The 26,579-nt window shown below is 42.3% G+C and overlaps 1 protein-coding gene across 2 annotated transcripts in view; it reads left to right on the top strand.

Annotated features, from left to right (window-relative positions):
• The window catches only part of PEA15 (proliferation and apoptosis adaptor protein 15), a 495,478-nt gene that overhangs the window by 411,242 nt on the left and 57,657 nt on the right, over positions 1–26,579 (top strand). For both annotated transcript variants that reach the window (XM_044059455.1, XM_044059456.1), the window contains exon 4: positions 20,653–20,808. In XM_044059455.1, the coding sequence (XP_043915390.1) occupies positions 20,653–20,808 (156 nt within the window). The remainder of the gene's footprint in view (positions 1–20,652; positions 20,809–26,579) is intronic.

Raw genomic sequence — 26,579 nt, forward strand, 5'->3', positions numbered from 1 at the left:
AGACTAGAAACAAGAACAGATTCAAACTAATAGTTAAGGTTGTTTTTAGAAGTAAATGCTCAAAGTAACAAAAATAACATGAAGTTAGTATGTATACAAAGTAAAAACTTACGTGGTCTCAGCAAGTTGATTATTACAGAAATATGTATTCTGTGGTAGTTACCTGAAGAGGTGAGACTAGCTATCAAAGTAAGGAGGCTTACTATCAAAATGTAGGGGTACTGGGAGGAAGGAAAAGTAGTAAGGATAAATGGGGGGGGGGGGTGTTGGTCTGGATTAGTATATGGGCATAGCCATTGAGATTTAAGAAGTATTTTGCTTTTTTGAAGAGTGGTGATGATGTAAGAGGTGTTAGTTTGCTGGGAAGCCTATTCCAGGTTTCCCCACAGAAGTAGAGAAAAGAGAATCACCTGCTTTGTTGTAAGATTTTTGAATGGATACTAGTAATTTATCTGTTGAGCGAAGGGTAGTAAGATTTTTGTAGGGGGAAATGAGGCTACATAGAATAGAAGTATTACCTGGATGATACAACGTCTTATAGGTGATAAGTTGTTGAGATTTGTAGCTGGTTTTGCAGTTCTAGCCATCCTAGCTGTTTAAGATTTTGGCAATGGTGAGTTCGAAATGGGGAGCCAGTGGCAAATCTGGCTATGTTGTTATAGGAGGTTGCCAATTTGTTAAGGTTGCTTTTGGAAAGATTAGTAAATATGGGGGAGGCATAGAGTAGAGTAGAGATCAGATGGGTATGGGCAATGGTAGTTCTAGCTTCTGGGGTAAGGAAAGATTTTATCCTGTAAAGGGTACCGAGTTTTCTGTTTACAGTTTTAATAGTTGAGTTAATATGGGAGTCAAAGTTCAGGTTGTGGTCAATTATTACACCTAAGGGTTTGGTGGTTGGGTCAGGTGCTATAACAGTACCATTGTTAGATGTAACCATGAGGTCTATTGGGGAGGATTTTAGTGTTGGAGTAAATAACAATGTTGTTTTTTTGGCGTTTAGAAGGAGACACTGTTGAAGGAACCAGTTTTCTACTAGGTTAAATACAGTTTGAGTTATGGATTGGAGTTCAGATGAAGATGAGGCAGCACAAATTAGTGTGGAGTCATCTGTGTACTGTATGCAGGTAGCTTGAGGAAGATTTATATTTAGATCATTAATAAAAATGGAAAAAAGGAGAGGTCCCAGGATAGAGCCTTGAGGGACACCAAGGGTAATAGGGAGAGGTGTGGATAGGTGATTGTCCTAAAGGACAGCTTGATGTCTATTTTCTAAGTAGGACTTGAACCATTTTAGTGCCTGTGTGTCGATAGAGTAATTTGAGTATGTTTAGAAGTGTCTGATGGTTAGCCATATTGAAGGCTTTAGAGAGGTCAATAAAGAGTGCAGAGGAAAGCATGTTGTTATTGCGATGTTTGTTAATGCAGTCAGAGAAGGATGAGAGCAGTGGTGGTACTATGGCAGGGCCTAAAACCATGGTGGCAGTCAGCTAGTAGGTCATTTTGGTGAAGGTGATCAAGTAGTTGCTGGTGGATGCATTTTTCCATAATTTTAGCTAAAGGAGAGAGTAAGGCTATGAGGTGAAAGTTAGAGAGTTCGGTTGAGTTACCACTCTTGTGAAGTGGAATAATGTGAGAGATTTTCCAGTGAGATGGAATGAAACCCTCAGTAATGGTTCTATTAATTAGGATGGAAATGGGATAGGTAAGTACTTTTGCAGCAGTCTGCAAGCATTCAGCTGGTAGGAGATCAGCTGAGGGGGTACATGGTTTAAGTTTGTGGAGTAAGGCGTGGATAAGGGATGTAGGAACTGGTTGTAAATGAAAGGTGGGGGGTATTCTAGGTAATGAGGATGGGAGAGTTGAGCTAACAGTAGGTAAGGAGTTTGCTAGAGATTGAACAGTTTCAGTAAAAAAGGTGTTGAAAGCATCAGCAATCTGGCTGGGACTGTTAAGGGAGAGACCTGATGGGGCTGGTGTCTTGGAATGGCCTGGGTATAGAAGTCTGTTTACACCTAACAAGAAAGTTTGTGTTTTTTGTTGATGATTTTCCTGGAGTTTAAAGTAGAAGGTTTTTTTTTATCAAGAATTATTGATCTTTTAGTGTCATTTCTCATCTCTTTAAATTTTTGATGATCTGTTGGGTTTTTAGAGTTTCTACATATTTCTCAATAAGATTTTCTGCCTAGTGTCTTTAGTGAGCCATGGAGCAGCTTTACTTCTAGTTCTTCTAGAGCGAGTAGGGGCATGGTATTCCAGGATTTGTAAAAATTTAGTGTTAAAATAGGTTACTGCTTGCTCAAGACAAATTAGTTTTAAGGGTGACCAGTCACAGGCTTGAAGCTCAGCTTGGAAGCTTGCTGGATTGAAATCTTTTTTGTTCCGGGCAATTTTAAAGAGAGTCTGGTTGGGAATAAAGGTTCTTTGTCTGATTATGTAAGTAAGGGAGTGGTCACTAATATCATCAGGAAGGCTTTATAAGAGAGAGTATGGCTATTTACTAAGATCCAGTCTAAGATACTTTCTTTGCTACTGGGTTTATGGTTTCTGGTTGGACTGGTAATTATTTGGGAGAAGCCATAAAGGTTGATATGGGTTGTAGGTTTGGATGAGGTACAGCAATTCCAGCCTATATTAAGATCACCAAGTAGAATGGTTTCTTGTGGGAAGGATGTAGAAAGCCAGCAAAGGATATTTTCTAGGATGTTAATGTTATTGCCTGGAGGTAGGTAGGAGCCTATAATGTGCAAAGATTTACTAGCATTGATCTGTAGTTTAGAGATGAGGATTTCAGCATTACTATCAAAAGGTAGTTTTACATCTAAAGAAGTGACATGTAATTTAGATTTGTATAGAATTGCTACCCCTCCACCCTTTTTGGCTGTACGGTCTAATCTTAAGATATTATAGTCAGGTGGGATAATTTCATTGTCCTTTGTTACTGGTTTGTGCCAAGTCTCTGTTAAACATAGGATATCAAATAAATGAATGTCTAGCAGGGCATGTAGTTGGCTAATTTTATTGTTTAAGCTCTGTATATTGAGATGTGCTATGAGCAGAGAATTATGGGTGCTAGTGGGGGTGAATGGGGTGTTGGCTTGAGGTAGGTAGGGGTTTATTGTGGTATTATTGATTGGTCCAGGGTTAGGGGTGAATGTCACCATTGAGTAGAGGATGTTGTTTCAGAATATGTATAAACCTCAGGAGTTTACAGAAAATATTTTGTGACTTCCTAGCTTGTAGGCAAGTTAATATGGGCAACACTGTGAAACTCTGACAAAAAAGGTAGGTGGAGGTGGATGGTATGTTAGAATGGCTTTGGAAGTGTAGTTGACTTAGTAGTAATGTCTGCTTTAAGGGATGGTGGGACTCACTACAGTGTATTTTTTCATATAAGGTAAGGATATAGGGTACAGATAGAATAGGTAGTAGTAGAAGTGAGAGAGACAGGTAAATAAGTTTTGGTTTGAGACTTAAAGGCATACTAGCAGTGAAGAATAGAATAGAGTTTAAAAAATGTATGGCCTAATGAGTTTGTTTGGAATGAGATAGTATTTCAGGGGTAGTAGAATAGTAAGCAGTATGAAAAGTGGGTGTGTAGGATTTAATTATGTGAAGTGAGTACTGAAGTTCTAATGGTCAATAAGGGAAAGGGTGTGGTTTGATAAGTATAAATGTAGGAGCACTCAGGGTGTGTGGAATTTGGGGGTAGGGTAGGGGAGCAGAGTGAGCCAGCAGGGCGAACGGAGCAGGTACAGCAGGAGAAGGAAGATTCTGCAGAGACAATCTGTGTATAGCAGATTTCCTGAGGCACTCTTGGTATTTACAGGTGAGTAGGGTGTGATAATGCAACTATTTGGTAGTTGAGGGATAGAGTGAAAAAATGATAGAAGTATAGCTGGATGGAGGGGGAAAAAAGCCCTGAAGAATAGTGTAATACAGCAGGAAGATCGGGAAGTAGTCTGAGATGAAGTATGGGAAAAGTGGGGTAAAGAATGCAGCACAAGCCTGAGGTTAGAGTGCCACCTAGTGGACAGAGTAGGGTATAGCAATAGGTAGCTATGGCAGAGATAGCAGATAGAGATAGCAGATAGAGATGGCTTGGATAGTAGTCTGTGAAGAGAAGGTCAGTATTTAAGGGGTAGGGAGGGATATGGCTGCTGGATTCCTGGCTTGGTCACTAAAATATATACAACACTAGATAATTACAAAAAGGTTCAGCTTATCATTTAGGTCTAGGGAAGAACATACTTTTTTCACTTTGGAACCTGGAAAATTGTGCTAGGGCAGCAGGTTTCTTTGGGTTGATGCTAGACCAGGCAGATAGGTTCCCAATTCTTAGTGCAGGAGGGAAGGTAGATAAGCTAGGAAGGATAGAGAGAGAAAAAAATAAGTACAATTAAGTGATTAGGCAGCAATAATGTCAAGTTTGTAGAGACAGATTATTACAGTGATAAAGAGCACCTTGAATGCATACACCTTGTGAGACTGCTAACATATAACATTCTGAGCTAACACCTGAAATACAACTCTGTCCCAATAAAACATATAGTTATATTTAGAGAGCTGTGGTGACAACTAATAGCATGCAGAGACATGAAAACAATAATATTCTTAATTCCCACTGCTATAAGCATTAATGAGAGAAAAATGAAGCAGGTAACAAAAATTAGTCAGTATTCTGAAACAATGAGGTAAGTAGACAAGTAGTGAAATACAACAAGCCCAAAATTACACAAACCCTAAGAGGCCATACCGAAAGTAATTAACATGATTTGGGCAGATATTCAACAAGACAAGGTGCAAGTAACAGCCACTAGAATTTTACTCCCACTAAGAGCTTTGCTGTCTACTCTAAGCCCAAACTGCTTACTCACTTTACAAATGGGACTAGTAGTATTCCATTTAGCCCAATATTTGACTTAATCTATCCCTACAGAAACCCTGAACGGTCAAGGTTCAATTAATAGGCTTCTTTACATTTCAGCTACATTTGGTTCAATTAGTAGTCTTTTTAGTTTCAGTTAATAGGCTTATTACTTTTCAGAAGGGTGGATATTACTTTTTTCCCTTTTTAGGAAGGTACCAGCAGAGCACCGGTCATAAAAATTTCCCAGTTTCCAAGATATGAAAACAAAGATAGGATACACATGATTACAAGTTAGATCACATTTCTAGATCCAGGGCTGGATTTGCTAGGGCAATCCCCATAAATTTCTGGAGAATTCTTCCCAGCCATCACCCGCTAACTCAGTGAGCTTTGGCGCTCACCCAGGAGTACAGAATACTGTAACATGGGAATAGAAGGACATAGAATAGTTGTGTAAAATCTTACAATAACCATAGATGTCCTTCTCTTCCATGTTTCTGTATTCCTTCCCTCCTTCCTTCCCCACCTGTTCACTTCTTGGCACTTCTTGGATGGCACTGAACTTGCACAATTTGGCCTGGGACTGGGGTCCAACTGGGGCAATCAGTTCTGAAGTCTGGTGTGTGCAGACATCACTGTTATGGCCCACATACCTCTAGCCACGTCAGACATCCCACACACCTGGCAGTTACTGCAAGCATTTGAATACTGGCCGGATGTTTGGGCAGCAAGAGGAGGAAATCGAAGAGTACAGACTACTGCAACATGGAAGAGAAGGACTTCTATGGTTATGGTAAGATTTTACACCATTATTATTTACTGTACCAGAGCAAGACTTCATTTCATGGGTGTCTACAAAAGGCACCATTATGTTTTCAGGGATCTTCTTTCTTTTCTCTAGTGATGCAGCCTTTTTCTGCATCCAAAAAAATTCTGACCATCAATTTTCTACCACTTTAAAGGACCTTTTCTGCAACTTTAGAGCCCTTAACCATACCAGTGCCAAACTACCAGATATCTGTACCAATGGTGCTTGCCCCATCTCCCTATTTTCAAGTCAGTGTATGTGGTCATTTTTACAGTGTGCTAATCCCCCCTCATGTAGGCCCCAACCCCTTCTACTGTCAGCATTGTTCTTCAGACTGAAAGGAAGATCGGACTTCATCACTGGCGTGGTTGTTGGAGCCCGATGTAGTGAAAGAGGATCTAGCATACTCTGATCAGATTAATTCCCACCCATCTCCCTCTGTGCACCTGGTTATATCAGATGCCCCCCCCCCCCCCCCCCCAGGTGAAGCATCCTTTGAAGACTTCATGAATGTAATGTGGAAGCATTTCCATTAAGGGAGGTTAAAGAACTGTTGGGGTGTAGAAGTGACACGTTGAGTTGTTTGGATATGGAACAAGCCAAACCCTTGGCAACCCCCCCCCCCCAGGTCAGGCATTCATGAATCCCTCTATCACCTCACTACAGCCAAATTCCCAGCCTGCTAATAACTTGTATAAGGTCCTTGAAGAAATTCAAGTATTTATGTAGGCATGTTGTTTTGAATCCTGCTTTTATTTCACTTGGTACTGCTAATGGATCTAAACTAGTCCCCAGAGTTGACATCCTCCTCTGTGACCAGGAAAGTAGGGCATTGGACAGACTTGGAAAAAGATATACATGCTTGCCACCCTGAGGGCTGGGGGCTTATAAAACTGCCAGACCTGATGATGCACTTTAAACAGGTAAAGGATATTACCAAAGTAGTAGTAACAGCTTCAGACACAAGTCATCAAGCTGATTGCATCTAAGGTGGGAAAAACATTCCTTCAAATGTGGAAATTCATAGGTTCATAAGTTAGTACTAGCCTCCTTGTATTTCTGGCCCATTGTAAGCCTAGACAGTTTTCCAGTAGTGAGAGCCAAGCCCTTATGCCATCACTTGTCCATTGACTCATGGATGATTGTTGCAGGTTAACAGCCTCTGTTGTGGTGGTCAGAAGTTATCCCTGACTGAAGACACAGGCAGCCCCTGAGGATGGTGAAATGCTACTGTTTAAATGTACCTCCAGACCAAGAACTGCTGTTTGCTCTATTAGAACAGTTAAGAATCTAAAAGATAGACAAAGACAGTACAATTACTCAAACAGGGCTTCCATCTTTCCATCTCATGATATAAAAGAAACTGCCCAGCCATACTGTGATTCCTACAGAAGATGGTTTAGGATGGACCAGTGCAAGCAGAAAATGATATTTAAAAAGAATCAACAAATATATAGAGGGTAGTCAAGACAGAGTAGAATGCAAGATAGAGAATCATGGGACAGATGCCCTCAAATTTTGGTAGAAGACTCTCATTACATGACTCCCTTTTTAAATGCCTTCCAGCACCTCTTCAATACATGAAATCTTTTAGGTATGAAGCTTGTTTTGCAAGGTAAGAAAAAGTACTTTGATCTTCCATGGTGCAGTGGTGCAGCGGTTAACGCTGTTGCCTCACAGCAAGAGGTTCTCCGGTTCGATTCTCGGCTGGGGTGCCTTCTGTGCGGAGTTTGCATGTTCTCCCTGCGTTCGTGTGGGTTTCCTCCAGGTACTCCGATTTCCTCCCACATTCTAAAGACATGCTTCTGGAGCATTTCTCCCTGGATCTCCACTGAAAACAGGATCTTTGGAATCTAGTCAGACTTTCCCGATCAACAAATGTTAAATAAATATAATAAATAAAAATACCTTTTTACGGTGTCTGAGATTATTTCTTTAGGGTACAAAATTTCAGAGGTTCTCCTTTTGTATGCATATCCTCCCTTCCTCAGAACTGCTGTACTGGGCATGATCTACATTTAAACAATTCGTGGCAAGCAGGGTTAAAAAATTTGTTTCCTACTAAGAGAAAGGCAAAAGATTTTATTCAAGACTTTTGTTATTAAAGAAAGAGGCCTGTGAAAATATTAAGAGTTTCTTTAAAATTTCTGTTCTCTGCTTTGCCATTCCAGTACTGAGTGAAACCGCTTCTATAGCTGATCTCCGTTTTTTGATGTTTGAAGTGAAAATTGTTGATCTGTCGTGCAGAAACTGGGATGATTTACTTTTGAAGATACCCTGCAATCAGTAGAATCTGCTCAGATGACTACATGATATTACCACTACCGCCTCACATTGCCACAATGCTGACTTATTTTTTATGCAGGAAACTTTAGAGTTGATACACTGACACAGCCTGAGGAAGGGATTGCTGCTGAGATTATGACTATACAGTATGCAATAGGTTTCTGAATATGGCTGCATTAAACTGTAGGAGCACAACTATTTGTGGTAACCATAGGAGAACAATACTTTGTCGTCTTCTGATATAAAGATTTCAAAGAGTGTGTGTGTAGTTATGAAAACTGTTTTTAACTGGCATGATCCAAGGTTCTCTCTTGAGCATACATATTGATGTACACATTTTTTTCAAACTTTTTGTTGGTATTAATGACATTGACATATGGTGTTTAATTATTGGTTTTGTATTAGAAATGAACTTTGCAAGATGCATAGTAGCAAGTCTCGCCCAAACCCCGCCCCCCAAACAATCGGTGAAAGTAAAATAATACACGTAGCGATGGCAGCATGTATATTCATTGTCTGTTCGTAGTTTCCCCATTTCCTCAAGGTAGTGCGATCTCGGAGTTGGTATATTTAATTTGCAGGGGGTGGGGGTACAAGGGAGGCTTGCCCCCTGCAGAAACAAAGGAAAAATTAGTTGCACACTGTAATATGCATGGCTGTCAATCATGTAGCTATTATGTCTTTGCAACAACAACAAACTGAAGAGCCAAACCAGCAAACGGAACAAGCAGGCACAATGTAGAAATACACCACTTTAATAGTTCAAAAACCCCACGTTAATATTCCACAAGTTAAGCACTTTCTTCCCCAACTGCATGGGACTTCATCAGAACAAGAACAAATGAATGAAGCATCCCAGCCATTTTTATATATGTACCCCACCCCAATTAATCATGTTTAATTGTTTAGTTTAAGAGAAAGCTTTAAAAGGTAAAACATGATATAAACTCAACCTATACATGCTAAAAAAAGTGTTGTGTATGAATTAAAACACTATCCTAAAATACTTTTTATCTTTAAAATACTAGCTATGCTAGTCATTTCATTTCATTAATTCCTGGATACTCCACAGCATTCAAACGCAACTGCCATTTCAGCTCACTGATGTCCAAACGTATATCTAGGCATTTTCCCTGTATATCTTTTTAAGCTGTTGTATTACCAGGAACTTAAGTGTGCGCTTTTTGGTCCTGCACATGCCTTCTCAGGGCACTAGTTGACCTGCTGTATTTTAGGTTTATTTATTGTTTAACGTGTGCTTTTTGAACTATTAAAGTGGTGTATTTCTACATTGTGCCTGCTTGATGTCCTTCAAGGATGCATCTGCAGTCATAACATATGGGTTGTCCTGCCTCAGGCAGCCCTTCGGTCGGCCGGATTCCAAAGTCTGGGTCTGGCCTCGGCTGATGTCGCACTTTCCCCGACGTCAGAGCGTCTGGGGTATAAAAGCATCAGCCGACGCCATTTTCCTCAGTCTTTCTTGCCACGCGGTGCCCGAAGCAGAAGCTGTTCGCAAGTGCCGGTCAGTCAGATCCAATGATTTCAGCTACCGAAGACTTCGAAAAAAGCTAAGTACCCCGTTGGGGACTCTTTCTTGCCTCAGCCGATGTCAGACAAAGTAAATAATTGTTTAACTTGTGGGAAACAAATACCTCATAAGGATTTCCATTCTTACTGCCTTCCTTGCTTAGGGCCAGACCACGACGTATCGGCCTGTTTAGCCTGTGCCTCCTTCAACCGACGAACTCTTAGACGTCGGTCGGAGTTTGCAGAGGAATTTTTTGGAACCGCTTTTGCTTATAAAATGCCGTCGGAGACTCCGACTTCGCATACGGTCAAAAAACGCAAGGAAGAGGACCGACACTCGCGGCCCGCGGTTTTGGCTGAAACCACGGCTAGGCCTACCGCGAGTGTCTCTGTTTCGGCCGAAACAGAGTCCTTGGCGATTCCTTCTTCCGAAACCATACTTCCAACCACCGAGGCCCGAGAGGCCCCGGCTGAGTCTGCTTCAGAACTACCTACCGAAGCTAGTGTTCAGGAATTGTCCGACACCATACCTTTGGACATTTCTACCCCTGCACGTGGGGCAGCTAGGCCCCCTGCTTCCATGTCCATTAAGGCCTTTTCAAGGGCTAAAGCTGCCAAACTTTCAAAAGCTTTGCCTGCCAAATCTACCTCCCAGAGGCCTTCCTCTAGTTCACAGATCCTCAGCCTTGCTGAGGACCTTATTTCCTTGATTAGGGGTTCACAACCTCACCCAGACAGGGCCTCTCAACCTCCTCCAGACAAAAGGCCCAGGCCTGACCCCTCTGATCCACACTCCTCAGATGATTCCACGGATGGATCTGAGTTGTCAGACCACCAGGAAGGGGCTTACTCGCCTTATGAGGATTCAGATGCAGAGGAATCTATCCCTTCGGCCTCCCCTCCTGAAGAGTTTTCCTTTGGTGAGACTCTACACTCCATGAGAGAGCATTTTCAATGGCAAGGTCAGGATTTCTCTGATTCTAGAAAAAGATTAAGGACCTTTTTGCATTTGCCTCAGCATAGGCCCTTAGCTATACCTCCTGTTCTGAATGTAATTGATGATGTGTACAATGATGTCAGTACAGCCCCTGATACTCTCCCTCCGGCCCCTGCCAAACCTGACAGGTACTACAGGGTCCCGGATTCTCATTTCCATTTGTATAAAGCCCATTCTGCAGACCCAGAAACTATTTCTCAGGGCCCTAAAGGGGTTGTGGCTGCTACTGCCAAAAATCCTCTACCCTCTGACAGAGAGTCTAGAGCTTTAGAGAGATGGGGAAAGAATGTGTATACTTCTGCAACTCTTTCTGTCAGGGCATTAAACTGTCAGTTTCATATGATACAGTACCAGGAGTATTTGTTAGATGAACTGAATAAGAAACTTTCTTCTCCTGAACCCCTAGACCATAAATCCCTTCAGGATTTGGTACACAACTCGCAACAGGTTAGTAATCATTTCTTAAAATGTGGCTATGATGCACTGGAGGCTTCATTTAGATCAGCTATGACTGGGGCAGTTATTCGTAGGCATGCCTGGCTGAAGGAGCAATCTTTGCCAGACCATGTCAAAGCTAAACTCCTGGATGCTCCAATGGAGAAACAAAATTTATTTGGCTCCTCTGCTCAGGAGATCTTAAAAAAGGTTGAAGAAAAGGCAAAATCTGTGCAAACAGTTAAAGATTTCCTGCAAGTTCAACCACCGAGATTCAGCAGAAACTGGCCTACTAAGAATTGGTCCTTTCCAGACTCAGACAGAGCCCAGAGAGGCAGGAACAGGCACCCTAGAGGCAGAGGTCAATCAAAGGGCTCCTACAGAGGCCGTCAGTGGCAGCCTGCCAACCAGAGGAGTAGTGCAACTGCAACAGCAACAACTACTACATCAGGACAGGGTCAATGACTTAACTCTGATTCTGCCTACCAGGGATCAACTGGAAGCACCCTTGGGCGGAAAGCTGGCTTTATTCTCAAAGAACTGGCATTCTATCACAAAGGATACATGGACACTGCAAATAATAGACAAAGGATACAGGTTCCACTTCCACACTTTGCCAAAAAGAGGTGGAATGCCAAACCTTCCACCAAATCAGAGGGCAGAGGCTTTAAAACAAATCAGCAATTTACTTCAGATGAAAGCTATAGAGAGGGTACCATGTTCAGAACAAGGCCAAGGATTTTACTCCAGACTATTCCTTGTACCAAGAAAGGAAAATCAATGGAGGCCTATTCTCGACCTGTCCGCACTGAACACTTATCTCATTGTGCCAAAATTCAAAATGCTGACCCTACAGCAACTTCTTCCCATGTTGGGCAAGGAGTCTTGGCTGGTGACTCTAGATCTCAAGGAGGCATACCTGCAAGTCCCTATTCGACCAAACTGCAGAAGACACCTCAGATTTCTTGCAGGATCAGAGCATTATCAAATCTCAGCATTGCCCTTTGGCTTATCTACTGCGCCCAGAGTATTCACGAAATGCCTGGCATCAGTAATTGCACATTGCAGACTACAGGGAATTCAAATTTACCCATACCTGGACGACTGCCTAATGCAAGCGGACAACAAGGAAAATTTGATGAAGGACTTGGCCTATGCCATACACCTGCTACAGACCTTGGGATACACAGTCAACATCCAAAAGTCAAGACTAGTACCATCCCAAAGGATAACCTTTTTGGGTGCAGATCTGGACACCACCACCCAAATGGCCTTTCTCACAGAAGAAAAACAAAAACAACTTCCAGATTACTTCATGATTCTGACAAGACAAACTCAGCTTACTGCAAGGAAAATCCTGCAGGCCCTGGGTTACATGGCATCCTGCATAATTCTAATACCGCATGCCAGGCTGCATATGAGGAAATTACAATGGTACCTCCGGAGTGTATGGTCTCAGCACAGTCACAGTTTAGAAACCATGATACCAATCATTCCATGCCTTCAAAAGGAATTCCTGTGGTGGGCTCAGGCCTGCCAGTCCAACAGAGGGTTGCCTTTCAACAAACCAAAACCAAGGCAGACCATCACCACGGACGCCTCAGAACGAGGATGGGGAGCACACATGGAGGACAAATGTATCCAAGGCCTATGGCCTCAAGGACAGCTAAGCATGCACATAAACCAAAAGGAAATGCTGGCAGTGAGGCATGCAATCGAGGCATTCAAACCCTTCCTCCAACAAGGACACCTGCTAATAAGGACAGACAACACCACGGTCATGTGGTACATAAACCAGCAGGGAGGCACACATTCTTACCCTCTATGCCGGATGGCTATGAATCTGTGGGAACTATGCCTGAATCTCAATATCCAACTACAGGCCAAATTCGTGCCAGGGAAAGAAAATACACTGGAGGACAGCTTAAGCAGAACTACCATGGATGCACACGAATGGATGCTGCACCCAGACATCTTCCAACTCATAGCAAAGACATGGGGAATGCCGGAGATAGATTTGTTCGCCTCCCCACTCAATCATCAACTGAAGACATTCTGCTCAAGGACATACCACCCACAAGCTTGAAGGGTGGACTCTCTCTCTTTCAGCTGGAAAGCCCTAACAGTATATGCCTTCCCACCTCTCCCATTGATGTACAAGGTTCTACTGAATATCAGGGAGGAACAGCCAAAAGTGATTCTAATAGCTCCGGACTGGCCAAGACAACACTGGTATCCATTATTGAGAAGCATGTCTCAGGCAAAACCATGGCCTCTCCCCCTATGGCCTCTTCTTCTGACGCAGAACAATTTCAAGACTCTGCATCCCAACTTGAAAACATTGCAGCTAACTGCCTGGAAAATTCCTTAAATCCCAATCAAACTGTTCTATCTCAGAGGGTGAAGGACATTATCCTGGAGGCTCGCAGGCCTTCCACAAGGAAGACATACTCAGCTAAATGGAAGAGATTTCTCATTTGGAGCACATCAAAGGGCACAGATGTCACAGTGGCAAACCTAACACATATCCTAGAATACTTAGCAGAATTGTTCTACAATGGCCTGTCCTATTCTTCCATTAAGATTCATGCTTCAGCAATTTCAGCAGAATACAATGTGGATCCACCTATCTTCTCACACCCTCTCCTCAGACAATTTCTGAGAGGGATCAAAAATATTATACCTCCAAGAAGACCCCCTCTACCTGCCTGGGATCTCAACTTTGTGCTGGAGAAACTGACACTACCTCCTTTTGAACCAGCAGCATCAGCGGATCTACAGTTTCTATCTTGGAAAACTGCATTCCTTCTGGCAATCACCTCAGCAAGAAGAGTATCTGAGTTACAAGCATTAATGGCAGTGCAGCCTTTTCTTATGTTCCACCAGGACAGGGTGTCACTAAGAACCAATCCTACTTTTATGCCAAAGGTGGTATCTAGGGTATCCTTGAACCAAGCTATTCACTTGCCTACGTTCTTCCCTAATCCACAGAATAGAGGGGAAAAACTTTTGCACACCCTGGATATACACAGACAACTACGCTACTACTTGGACAGAACAAAAACTGACCAACTTTTTGTAGCATATGCAACTGGGGTGCAAGGAAGAGCAATTTCCAAACAGACAATTTCAAAATGGATAGGAAATTGCATTTGATTTTGCTACTCCTTTCATGGAAAGACAGTTCCTGAAAATATCAGGCCTCACTCCACAAGGGCCACGGCCACCACTACAGCCTTCCTACGAGGGGTGGCTACCAAGGACATTTTAGAAGCTGCTACTTGGAGCTCCGTGCATACATTTGCCAAGCATTACAATCTACCTTTATACTCTAGATCCAGAGCAGGGTTTGCAACTGCAGTCCTGCAGGGGATCTTAACTACACCATCCCTTTCTTAGTACCTCCTCCCCCAGATTGGCTATGGTATTCTACCCATATGTTATGACTGCAGATGCATCCTTGAAGGACATAGTACAGTTTTGTACCTACCATAAATGTAGATGTCCGATAGGTATGCATCTGCAGTCAGGATTGCCCTCCCTCCTTCCCCTCTGTGGTATTCCTAGGGTGCTTACCCCTCTTTAAGCTAGCTGGGGGAATCTATTATGGTGTATTTGTTTGTTTATACATGTATATAATTTGCAAATGTTTGGAACTTTTCAGCATTTATCCAAATTTAGCCTTCCTAGAGGGCACCTGGCATCTGGGGCAAGAAAAACTGAGGAAAATGGCGTCGGCTGATGCTTTTATACCCCAGACGCTCTGACGTCGGGGAAAGTGTGACATCAGCCGAGGCCAGACCCAGACTTTGGAATCCGGCCGACCGAAGGGCTGCCTGAGGCAGGACAACCCATATGTTATGACTGCAGATGCATACCTATCGGACATCTACATTTATGGTAGGTACAAAACTGTACTTTCCATTTGCTGGTTTGGTTCTTCAATCATGTAGCTATTCCATAGCATGACATGCCCGTTTCACCTGTCAGGCACTGAGGCTATGCCCACTTAGGTTTATAGGTGTGTACTAGGCTAATCCTTTGCAAGCCTAGCCCATAGGATTACCCTGGCATCATGCCACCCAACCTTATTTCCCATTACCACTGTCGAGTAGAGCCACTGGAGTTACCCCCAGGGTGAATTTTCTATTTCCCATCCACTCATCAAGATTTCTCTTGAAGAGGGCTAGTGAGGTGCTCTGTTTGACATGTATGGGAAGTCTATTCCATAGCATGGGCAGTCTCTGGGTTATGAACCTGTCCCTCCAGCATGTTCTGTTAATTGTGGTAATGAGGTTGAGTTCTCTGGAGCGTGTGGTGAGGAGGGACTGGGATTTCTTTAGATGTAGCATTTCTAACCAAGCTGGGTCAGACATGGCTTTGTAAGTCAAGAAGAGATCGCCTCTAAGTAGGTGATATGAGACTGAGAATAGTTGGAGTTTTTTGAGTCTGTCCATATAGGACAAGTGTTTAAGGCCTAGGATTCTCTATGTGAGGTACTTTTGTGGCCTCTTCAGTTGTTGCAGGTGTCTAGTGAGGTACATGCCAAATGGGGCATTGTACTCTGGCCTAATGAGGGAAGAGTAGAGGGAGACAATTACCTCTTTCTTCCTGGATGAAAAAACCCTTAGTAATGAGATGTGCCACATAGGACTTTCTGACCACAAGGGCAATGTGGTGGTCAAAAGAGAGGTTGATGTCAACCTGTGTTCCCAGATATCTTATAATGTCTCCTGTGTTCAGTGGACTACCATCGATGTGGTAATTCATGGGAACGGAGTTTTTCCCAAAGGGGATGACAACACATTTTTTGACATTGAGCTTAAGGCCATGGTGCTGACACCAGTCGTTGGTCTTAGCAAGGCCTTTCTGTAGGATGTCAACATCACTTGGGGAGTTAATAATAGCTCCCAACTTACAATCATCTGCGAACTTTGTCAACCAGAGTCCCTTTGTGTTGACCTGGACTTCAGAGAAGTAGATACCAAACAGGAGAGGACCCAGGACCGAACCCTGTGGGACTGCACTCATGACTGGTTGGCAGTCTGACTTGGAGTCAGTTACTTTCACACTGTGGGTTCTACCTGTGAGACAGTCTGCAGCCCACCTACTGATATAGGGGTTGATGCCTAGCTTAGTGAGTTTTTCTATGATTCCTGAGTGGAGGCTGTATGAACCACCTTGCCTTCATCCACAGCTCTGGTGAATGACTCAAAAAAGTCAACCGGGTTGCGCAAGCATGATCCACCCTTCACAAAACCAAACTATCTGGGATCCAGAGTTTGGAGATTCCCTATATCTTCGTTTATGCATATCAGACGCGTCAGGCTAATGGGGCGATAGTTCCCAGGGTCTGTAGTCGCTCCTCCTTTGTGGAGAGATATGACTGTGGCAGTGCGCCATTCAGTAGGGACAAAGCCTGAGGTGAGGCTGTGATTGAACAGGCCACACAGGTGAAGTGCCAGTTCACTTTGTAGTTCATGTAGAACACAGCCAGGGATATTGTCAGGTCCAATAGAAGCTGTTTTCTTGACTTTGGACAGTGCTGTTTTAAACTGTGCAGCAGTAATAGTGGGTGCCTGTCAATCTAGTGGTATTGTGATTGGTCCTTTGGGGGGGGGGGGTAAAGTTGGCACTGAATCTGTTGGCCAGTATATTGGCAATATCTGTTGGCTCGGTATAGGAGTTACCATTGTGCAGTAGCTCAGAGCAAATCTGGGTATTGTCATGGAGATTCTTTACATAACTATAGAAGGCCTTGTGGTTGTCTTTACTATCTGCTGCAATTCTGTTTTCATAGCTAGCTTTCTGTGCAGACTGGCCTGTGAGGTACTTCTCTAATACAATGCCAAATTGTTTTTAGTACTCCTGTGTGTGTGTGTTTGTACACTAAGTTAACTTAATCATGATTGCAGAAGGGCATTGGGCCAGTTCATTTAACTCGTCAGCAGATTACTAAATTATTCAGAAAAATCCAAATACATGGGTCTGGAGCATTTCTTCCTGGGCCTCCACTAAAATAGGCTCTGTCCCAGTCAGACCTTCTGGTCAACAAATGTTAATATAGCTGTGCGTAAAAGGTTTTCCTGAAGTCTAAAAATAAACCGAGTCTTCAATGAATGCAGCTACTGTGTGTTTTATGGCAGCTACTGTGTGTTTTATGGCAATTGTTTACATTTATTACACCGGTAAAAGAAAGACGCAGTCAAGTGTAGCCATTGATGTTGCTTATTTCATCTGTGTACAAGGAAGTAATGGTGTCTGAAATTGTATTAGAAAAAAATAGGTCATATTATAAGTCGAGAACAGTGCTTCTTCCTTACATAATTAAAAGTAACATTGTTTGACTTGTTGCTGCATTATTTTAATGCTATTAACATCCTCAACTAGGTGTCAGGTTCATGATGCATAGCAAATGTTGCATCTGAACACGCTTGCTGTGCATGTGTCGAGCAAGCTTTCAGTGGATTTTAAATAGTATAGCTACACTCAACACAACTTTATTAACATCTAGATCGTTTCACAGCAAGACTGTCAAATTTGGCAGACCTATGGAGACTGAAGTATTTTTTTCTTGGTTGCCTTTAAAACTTCACACTTCACTGTATAGTCCACATCCCCCACCAACCCAGATGCATACGCACACACATGCACTCACTTACTCTCTCATTCATGCATGCACACTCACTCACTCAGACACACTTTATAACGTTTCTTAGCAGCATAGTTCTCTCAGAAGAATCTGGGACAAAGGCCCAAAATCGGGAACAGTTTTTAAATATTACTCTTAATTGATCTGGGACAAAGGCCCAAAATCGGGAACAGTTTTTAAATATTACTCTTAATTGATTAAAAGGTTAAGTGAACAACAGATTTTGCATCAATATGCATTTTATAAACAAAAATTATGAAACTCGTGTGTCTGACATCGTGGGTTTAGCTATGACCCTCAGTTATTTTCCAGGAAATCAAACATTTTTTCAAGGAGCTGGGCAAAAATTAGGTAAATCAGCAACATTTGAGAGGTATGCTGAAAAGCCTGTCTCTTTGTTGGAAGCATGTCCTTGCTTTGTAGCAGAAGTAACCTTTCCTAGCATCGATAGCTGGATGCTGGCAAAGCGTGATTGAGCCTTTACTGCATTATTCACTTATTATAATATTACAGCTCACATTTGGAACTTGCCAGATCTCTCTCCTCCTGCCCTGTCCTTGGTCTTTTCCTCACTTCCAGTAATGTGAAGACTTTTTCTCTTTTCCACATAACACAGCAGGCAACTGCCTTCTCTTTTTTTTCTCTTGAAAAACTTTAAGTAGACCAGTCATTTCATGGTCTTAAAGTGGGACTTGTACACAGGATAACTATGTCCAGTGTCTGTTTTCTGGATAGGATGCAGTGGATGATGGTCAGCAGCCTATTCTGGAGAGGATTGAGAGAATTGTTGACTGATTCTAGTGGAAGCCAGGCGGCATGCGGCTCAGCAGTTCTATAAGGAGGGATTGACACATTTACAGGTGTTGCACGGCTCTCCTGCAGGATTGTCTGGTAGAAGTTTTGGAGGTACCCAGGGAGAGTGGACGAGGCACATGGAAACACTGGTGGAAGCCAGTCTTGGGTAGGAAGGGAGCAACGTTAAAATAAATTAAATAATTTCAAATTTGTACTTTGTATGTCCATTTGTCATGGCATGTGCCCACCACTGGATTAAAAACATAAAGAAGGGTTTTCCTGGGCAGTAGTTTAAATCCGTAGATGGGAAATAGTTAACCACCAATGAACTATTGTCCAACAGGAGGAACCACAAAAAAGATGAACCAGTTTTCTCAAAATATTTTATTAAAAAAAAAAACAATAATGTAAAATTCTTCTAGCACCTCGGCCCTTTGTCCAACTTCTCCACCCCACAAGTGCTTTATATACAGAAACATAACCACCAATTATTCAATCGAACAATTACAAAATAAGGGTGTATATCAGAAGTTCGAACGCTTATAAGTCCAAACGCCGAAACCTCGAACTGGGAAGTCTGAAAATAATGAACCCGCGGAACATCAAATTCTTTCCCAGGGAAAGAATTTGATGAGCAGTTTCCACAGCTTTGCTATTTCCTCCACTGTGGTGTGATCTCTGAGTTGGTATATTTAAGGAGGGGGTGAGCACAGTCCCCCATGTTGGGGGGTGGGGGACGAAGCCCCCCACGTTAGAAATAGTTTGTAGTGCTCGTGTGTTTCGCGTTTTGTACTGGAACAGCTATTTTTTTTTTTCCCTTGGAAAAAAATCGCTGTTCTCAGACTTCAGACTTTTCCGTTTTTGAAGTTTTGGGTTCGATATTTTCATAGTCAGTTTTAACACTTCGACTATGTGATATAGGCCCCAAAATAAAATAGAATTATAATACAATAAAATAAGATATCTCCAATTGCATTACATATTAAGTCCCCTAGGGGATAAAGTATCAAATTTTAAAATAAAAATGGACTCTTTCTTCAAAACTTTCCTTTTTACTTAACATGGAATGCAACTGGAGATAACTTAATTGTAATATAATTCTGTTCTATTTTGTAGTTTACTTGTTTGAATAATTGGTAGGTATGTTTCTGTATTTAAAGCACGTGTGGGATGGAGAAGTTATACTCTATAGTAGATGGAAAATAGTTGTCACAATAAAGAACTAAAGTATGTTACATTATAGACGAGTGCATTACTTTTTATTTAAGACACTTTTCATTTCATCACAAAATACAAAAAATGTCTAATACACATTTAATCCAAAGCAGACTTGGTCAAATCACATTGCATCTAAAATATATGCAGCAAATACTTGACCAAAAACTTTTTTTGCAAGGGGCAAGCCCCTCTGCTCACTCCACCCCCCCTTACTTAAATATACTAACTCCATAGTCTCATAGCCACTGAGAAGAGAGAGGTGGGGGGGGCACCTCACACAGCAAATCACTGCTTGTGTGTAAACAGAGATCTCCAGAGACAGAACACAACATTAGAGGGGGCATTAACAAGGTACAAATACTGATAAATGTTAATTTGCAATACAAATATCAACACAGTCTTAAAAAAATGATAAACGTATCATAACTTTTACATGGATGAAATATAGTCACGTGACTGTGTGTATATATATATATATGTGTATTTGTGTAATATATATATATATATATATATATATATATATGTGTGTGTGTGTGTGTGTGACTAAAACGCATGTGCATACAGATGTGTAGCTACAGTTATGTACATATATAATTACATTGATAGCTGTGGGTGTGAATTTGGGAAATACAGCAAAGCAAGTTTATTATATACCAATAAAACCGAAGTGTCTAGTATGTGCACATCCTTAAGATGTTCTTCAGCTGTGTTTTCCACAGTCCATTTTAACTGAATTTCTTTGGATAAGAAATTGATGTCAATGAATTCTTTGCATGTGCCTTTGCACCAAGAACCGTGGTAATTTTCTCCACTATTGCTTTTCAGTAACTGTTTATTGCCCCACTAAAGAGGGTATTTCTCCTTTAAACAGATATTATGGTTGAGTACTGTCAACAAGCCACCTGTTTTGTGATTGTTTTGAAAGTTAGAAATGGAGAAATATTTTTCATTGTAGCTGCTGTTTTTTTAACATCTGTGTTCTGAAGGGAAGAGAATAGATGTTTCAGCTGATAAACAGTGGTTTGCCTTCCAAATAATGGTTTTCTTTCCTCTCTTCTCTTTTAAAGACAACCTTGCATATCTTGAACACATCTTCGAGATCTCTCGGCGCCCAGATCTGTTGACCATGGTGATAGACTACCGAACAAAAGTGCTGAAAATTTCAGAAGATGATGAGATAGACACCAAACTCACTCGAATCCCTAGTGCCAAGAAATACAAGGGTAAGTCCCCAAGCAACAAGTCGTGTGAGTGCTTACTGAAAGTGAGGGGCTTTTGTTCATCTCTCATGTTTTTCGTTCTTAGTCTAATGTTGAATAATAAGACATTCTGTGGTCCTAGTCTTTCAACATTCCTTGATGTTGTTCATGCAATGTGTCCTCCCTTGCTGTTAATCTTGGTTGCACATTAATCAGCACCAAGTCCACAACATGGTATGTGGATGGCTGCATGTCATCCTTTGTGAGAGCCTCCCTCATCACTGTTGTAATTCCTTCACTTTTCAGTACTGCTAAGTGGTTAAAAGATAAATTTGAAATCCGCTAACACAAAAAAAAAAGAGAAATATTGAAAGCATAAACATTTAATATGCTGTTATGGAGTGTTGCAACAATCAGTTTTGTATTTTTCTGGGTAAAAGCATCTCTGCATGTCTAGTCTCATTTTGGGGTGCTCACCCCAACTTGCTAATTATTCCTGTTAGAGTTGTCTGAAATCGCTGAAAGTAAAATAATTTTTCAACAAAAAATGTCAAAGGAAATCAAATTCTGGGGGTTCAGTTTCTAAGCCCATCTTCAACAGATGGGGTATTTTCTTGGATTTCCCTGTTGTGTGCATCATTTATGTTGTCGTTAAACCGATCAAGTCGTAACCCCCGGCTAGTTACACCACCACATGTGAATTAGTTTACATTACAATGTACCTTAAATTTTGCCGGTTACCATTTCAGGGACTGAACATTCCTTGCATTTCTTCACATCTCTGGCATCAGAGTAGTGTGCTGTCTTTTCATAACCTTTAACTATAAAAAGAGGTTTGTTTAAATGAGTAAAATGTGTATTTCATCTCTGTGCCTTGGTGGCACTGGGCTTTTTTCTGTTTTTAGTCACTGTTATTAGCATGTCATAACTTGCCTTTGGTGTTAGAGGTTTACAAGGCTGTGAGTGCTAAGCCCATATGGGGTGCTTGGATTCCTGTATCAGTACTGATATTACTATGAAGGGGATGCTGCAGTCCTGAGGTGTCCTCCTCAAGGTGAGATATGTTGACTTCCCATCTGGTTGAATTTTGTGACTCAAGGAAGACGTAAATAGAACACACACTTATGTGGTTGATTATGGCGTGAGCAGTGCCTGTCCTCGTTGTATAGAATCTGACTGGGGCATGAGCAGTGCCTATCCTGTCATACAGAACCTGACTGGGGCATGAGCAGTGCCTATCCTGTTATATAGAACCTGACTAGGGAGTGAGCAGTGCCTATCCTGTCATACAGAACCTGACTGGGGCATGAGCAGTGCCTATCCTGTCATATAGAACCTGACTAGGGAGTGAGCAGTGCCTATCCTGTTATATAGAACCTGACTGGGGCATGAGCAGTGCCTATCCTGTCATACAGAACCTGACTGGGGCATGAGCAGTGCCTATCCTGTCATATAGAACCTGACTAGGGCATGAGTAGTGCCTATCCTGTTGTATAGAACCTGACTAGGGCATGAGCAGTGCCTATCCTGTTATGTAGAACCTGACTAGGGCATGAGCAGTGCCTATCCTGTCCTTTAGAACCTGACTAGGGCGTGAACAGTGCCTATCCTGTCATATAGAACTTGACCAGGGCATGAACAGTGCCTAGCCTGTCTTATAAAACCTGACTAGGGCATGAGCAGTGCCTGTCCTGTCATATAGAACCTGACTAGGGCGTGAGCAGTGCCTGTCCTGTCATATAGAACCTGACTAGGGCGTGAGCAGTGCCTATCTTGTCAGAATCTGACTAGGGCATGGGCAGTGCATATCCTGTCGTATAGAACTTGACTAGAGCATGAGCAGTGCCTATCCTGTCATACAGAACCTGACTGGGGCGTGAGCAGTGCCTATCCTGTCATATAGAACCTGACTGGGGCGTGAGCAGTGCCTATCCTGTCATATAGTACCTGACTGGGGTGTGAGCAGTGCCTATCCTGTCATATAGAACCTGACTGGGGCGTGAGCAGTGCGTATCCTGTCATATAAAACCTGACTGGGGTGTGAGCAGTGCCTATCCTGTCATATAGAACCTGTCTAGGGCGTGAGCAGTGCCTATCTTGTCATATAGAGCCTGACTAGGGTGTGAACAGTGCTTTTATGTATTCATTTATTTTATTTATTTGACATTTAACCAAGTTAATTCATCTGAGCCAATGACTGGTTTTCAGTTTTTGACCTAAGGAGAAAAGCTCCAGCAATGCAAACATAAGATAACATAGCAGGCAATATACAAAACCCAAGAAAAAGTGCAGCAATATAACATAAGCAGAAATTACATATGCAGTAATCAGGTCGTATGAATAACTGTAACAAAAGTAAAACAAAATGAAGTAAAATACAACTTGTACATTTAAGTATTTACAATAATGATATATCTTAAGTTGGATAATGTTGTATTGTCTAGTGAGCAGATTAGTCATTGAATTATTAGATGTAGGCAGGAAGTGAAAAGAAAAAGAAAGGAAAATGCAGATTATGGAGGATTTAGGCAAGGACAGGCTTTTGAGTTCAGAAAGTAGTGCTTGACTTTGGTTTTAAAACAGCTGGAACTAGTGATGCTACGAATGTGAGGTGGTAGCCTATTCCACACAAGGAACACAGAGTGTTTATAGAGGACTTTACCATAAGTTTTGTTGGGTTTATAGATGTCTTCAAGGGTGCTGGTCAGAACTATGAAGAGACCGGGTTGGGGTATAAGGAGATACTAAGGTAGAGAGTGATGGGTTTGCTAGTGGTTTGTTGAGTAGGGAGTGTCAGCTGCAGCTGGGCAAGTAGTAAGAGGTGGGGGAATTCTAGCCATTGAAGCCATTAGGGCGAGGCAATGATGGGGTTTATAAGGTTGGTTACTGGTGAATCTGGCTATGTTATTGTGAGCTTGTTCTACTTTAGAGAGAAGGTTTGACTGGAGGCAAGTTAGGATAGGGGAGGCATAGAGGACACATGGAAGGAGATGGGCTTGGGCAAGGGTGGGTTTGGAGTTGGGAGCAAGAAATGTCTTATTCCTGTAGAGAAGACCCAGTTTCATGTTAGTTTTTTTGATACAGTGTTGGATATGGATGTCGAATTTGAGGTGGTCATCGATTATTGCACCCAGTAACTTAGTGTGAGACTCAGCTTTGATGAGAGTGTTATCTATTGAAGAAATAGTAAAGGTGGATTTAAGGTGGTGGAGAGTTTTGGGGAAAAATAGTAAGAGCTTAGTTTTTTGGGGGATTTGAGTATAAATTGATGCTTTGTGAGCCATTTTTCGACAGATGAGAAGGAGGTTTTGGTGATAGAAGTTGTCAGCACAAGAAATAAGAGTAGAGTCATCCATGTACTGTATGAGGGAGGAGGTGCTGCAGGATAAGTAAAGATGATTGGTGAAGATGTTGAATAGGAGAGGACCAAGGATTGAGCCTTGAGGGACACCAGTTTGGATAGGTAGGAAAGGGGAGCCATCTGTCAGATTAGAAACTATTTGATAGGTTCTTGGATAGATCTATTTATTAGGATAGAGACATAATAGACTATGGAATGAGCAGAGTTTTAAGAAAAAGGGGAGCCTATTTGATAGCTTCTTAGATAGATCTAGTTATTAGACTTGAGACAGAATAGGCTGTGGAATGAACAGAGTTTAAGAAAGAGGGGAGGGAGTTTATCGGTAGAAGGAGAACAAGGTTTCAGTTTTAATAGAAGTGGCTTGGTGTAGGCTGTGAGAATCAGGGTTAATAGAAAGGGGATGTTTATCGTGTTACCCTGCTGCAGTCATCACACTTGGGTTATCCTGTCATCAGGCGGTCCCGCAGTCGGCCAGAATTCCAAAGTATTGGTCCGGCGTTGGTTGCTGTCGCCTCTTCCCTGACGTCAGTGCGTCAGGGGTATATATAATGCAACCAACGCCATTTTCTTCAGTCTTTCTTGCCGCTCGGTGCCCGAAGCAGAAGCAGTTCGCAAGTGTCGGTCGGCCAACTCCTGAGATTTTCGAATTCGAATTTCAGACTGAAGTCTTCTATAAAGCCAAGTACCCCATTAGGGAAACTTTTCTTGCCTCAGACCGATGTCAGAAAAAGTTAACAATTGCATTTCTTGTGGGAAGCAAATACCTCATAAGGATTTTCATTCTTATTGCATACCTTGCCTAGGCCCAGACCACGATGTCACTTCTTGTCATTTTTGTGCTAGGTTTAATAAGCGTACTATTAAGACGCTTTGATTTCGCACGACACTACTTCGGTAGGAAATTTAACTACTCCATGCCGTCGGAGCAACTGACTACCGGCGTGCACAAAAAACGCAAGGATAAGGACAGACAGTCCAGGCCGAAGCCAGATTCCGAGGCCTCGGCTGATCCGGACTCCGGTTCTCTGGTCCTCAGTGAGGCTCCGACGCAGCCCCTGACTACAGCAGACCTGGAACCCGAGACCGCTACGGAACTTTTGGCGGAAAGCACCAGGCCGACGCAGCCATTTAGTTCAGGCCCATCCGATGACATTGCTACAAAAGACGTCAGTACTGCAGAAACGCCATCTGTTTCTGAAGGCGTTTTCAGACCGACGACTCTCACCATTAAAACGTTTTCTAAGTCGAAGACTCCTACTAAATCTAAAAGGACTGCACTTCAGTCTCCTGTTCAAGGCCCTATGCCTAAGAAACAGATGCTCAAAATGGCTGAAAATTTGATTTCTCTAATCAGGGGTTCCCAGCCCCCTCCTGACAAAAGGCCTAGACAAGAGGAAGATTATGCATCCTCTGAACAAGTGTCCATTTCTTCAGACTCCTCTGAGGACCAAGATTACTCCTTTTCTCCTTATGAAGATTCTGATGCTGAGGACTCTATTCCCTCAGCTTCTCCTCCTGAAGACTACTCCTTTGGGGAAACTTTACACACTATGAGGGAACATTTTCACTGGGAAGGTCAGGATTACTCTGACTCAAAGAAAAGGCTCAGAGAGTTTCTTTTACTCCCCCAACATAGACCACTAGCCATCCCACCAGTTTTGGACATTGTGGATGATGTTTATTTAGAATCTAGTTTCAACCCAGACTCTCTACCTCCTGCTAAGCCTGACAGATACTATAGAGTGCCTGATTCCCACAAATTTCTTTACAAAAGCCCTGTAGCTGACCCAGAGACTATCTCGACTATCTCCCAGGGTCCCAAGGGGGCTAAGGCTTCTATGACTAAAAACCCAGTACCTTCTGAGAGGGATTCCAGAGCACTAGACTGGTGGGGGAAAAAGGTTTACACCTCAGCCACACTAGCTATAAGGGCGCTGAATTGCCAATTTCACATGCTTAAGTATCAGCAATTCCTAATCTGTCAATTAAAGCAAAGAATAACCACTCTCCCTCAACAATCTGAATTGAAAGAAGTACAGGATCTAAAGAAGTACAGGATCTGTTGCACGCCAATGAGCAGGTGGGCAAACATACCTTACAATGTGAGTTTGATTCTTTGGAGGCCTCCTACAGAGCAGCTGTCACTGAGTCTGTTATACGCAGGCATGCTTGGTTAAAGGAACAAACTCTGCTTGATCATGTTAAAGCAAAACTTCTGGATGCTCCCTTACAGCAGGATGTTCTTTTTGGAGTTAAAGCAGAAGAAGTTTTAAAGAAAATGGAGGATAAGGCAAAATCTATGCAGACAGTCAAAGATTTCCTACAGGTACAACCCCCTCGCTTCAGCAGAAACTGGCCAACAAAAAATTGGTCCTTTCCAGCTACTGACAGACCACGGAGGGGTAAATACAGACACCCAAGGGGCAGAGGACAA

The sequence above is a fragment of the Protopterus annectens genome, chromosome 17.part0 (assembly GCF_019279795.1).
Source record: "Protopterus annectens isolate FY-2018-M chromosome 17.part0, PAN1.0, whole genome shotgun sequence".
NCBI lineage: Eukaryota > Metazoa > Chordata > Ceratodontiformes > Protopteridae > Protopterus > Protopterus annectens.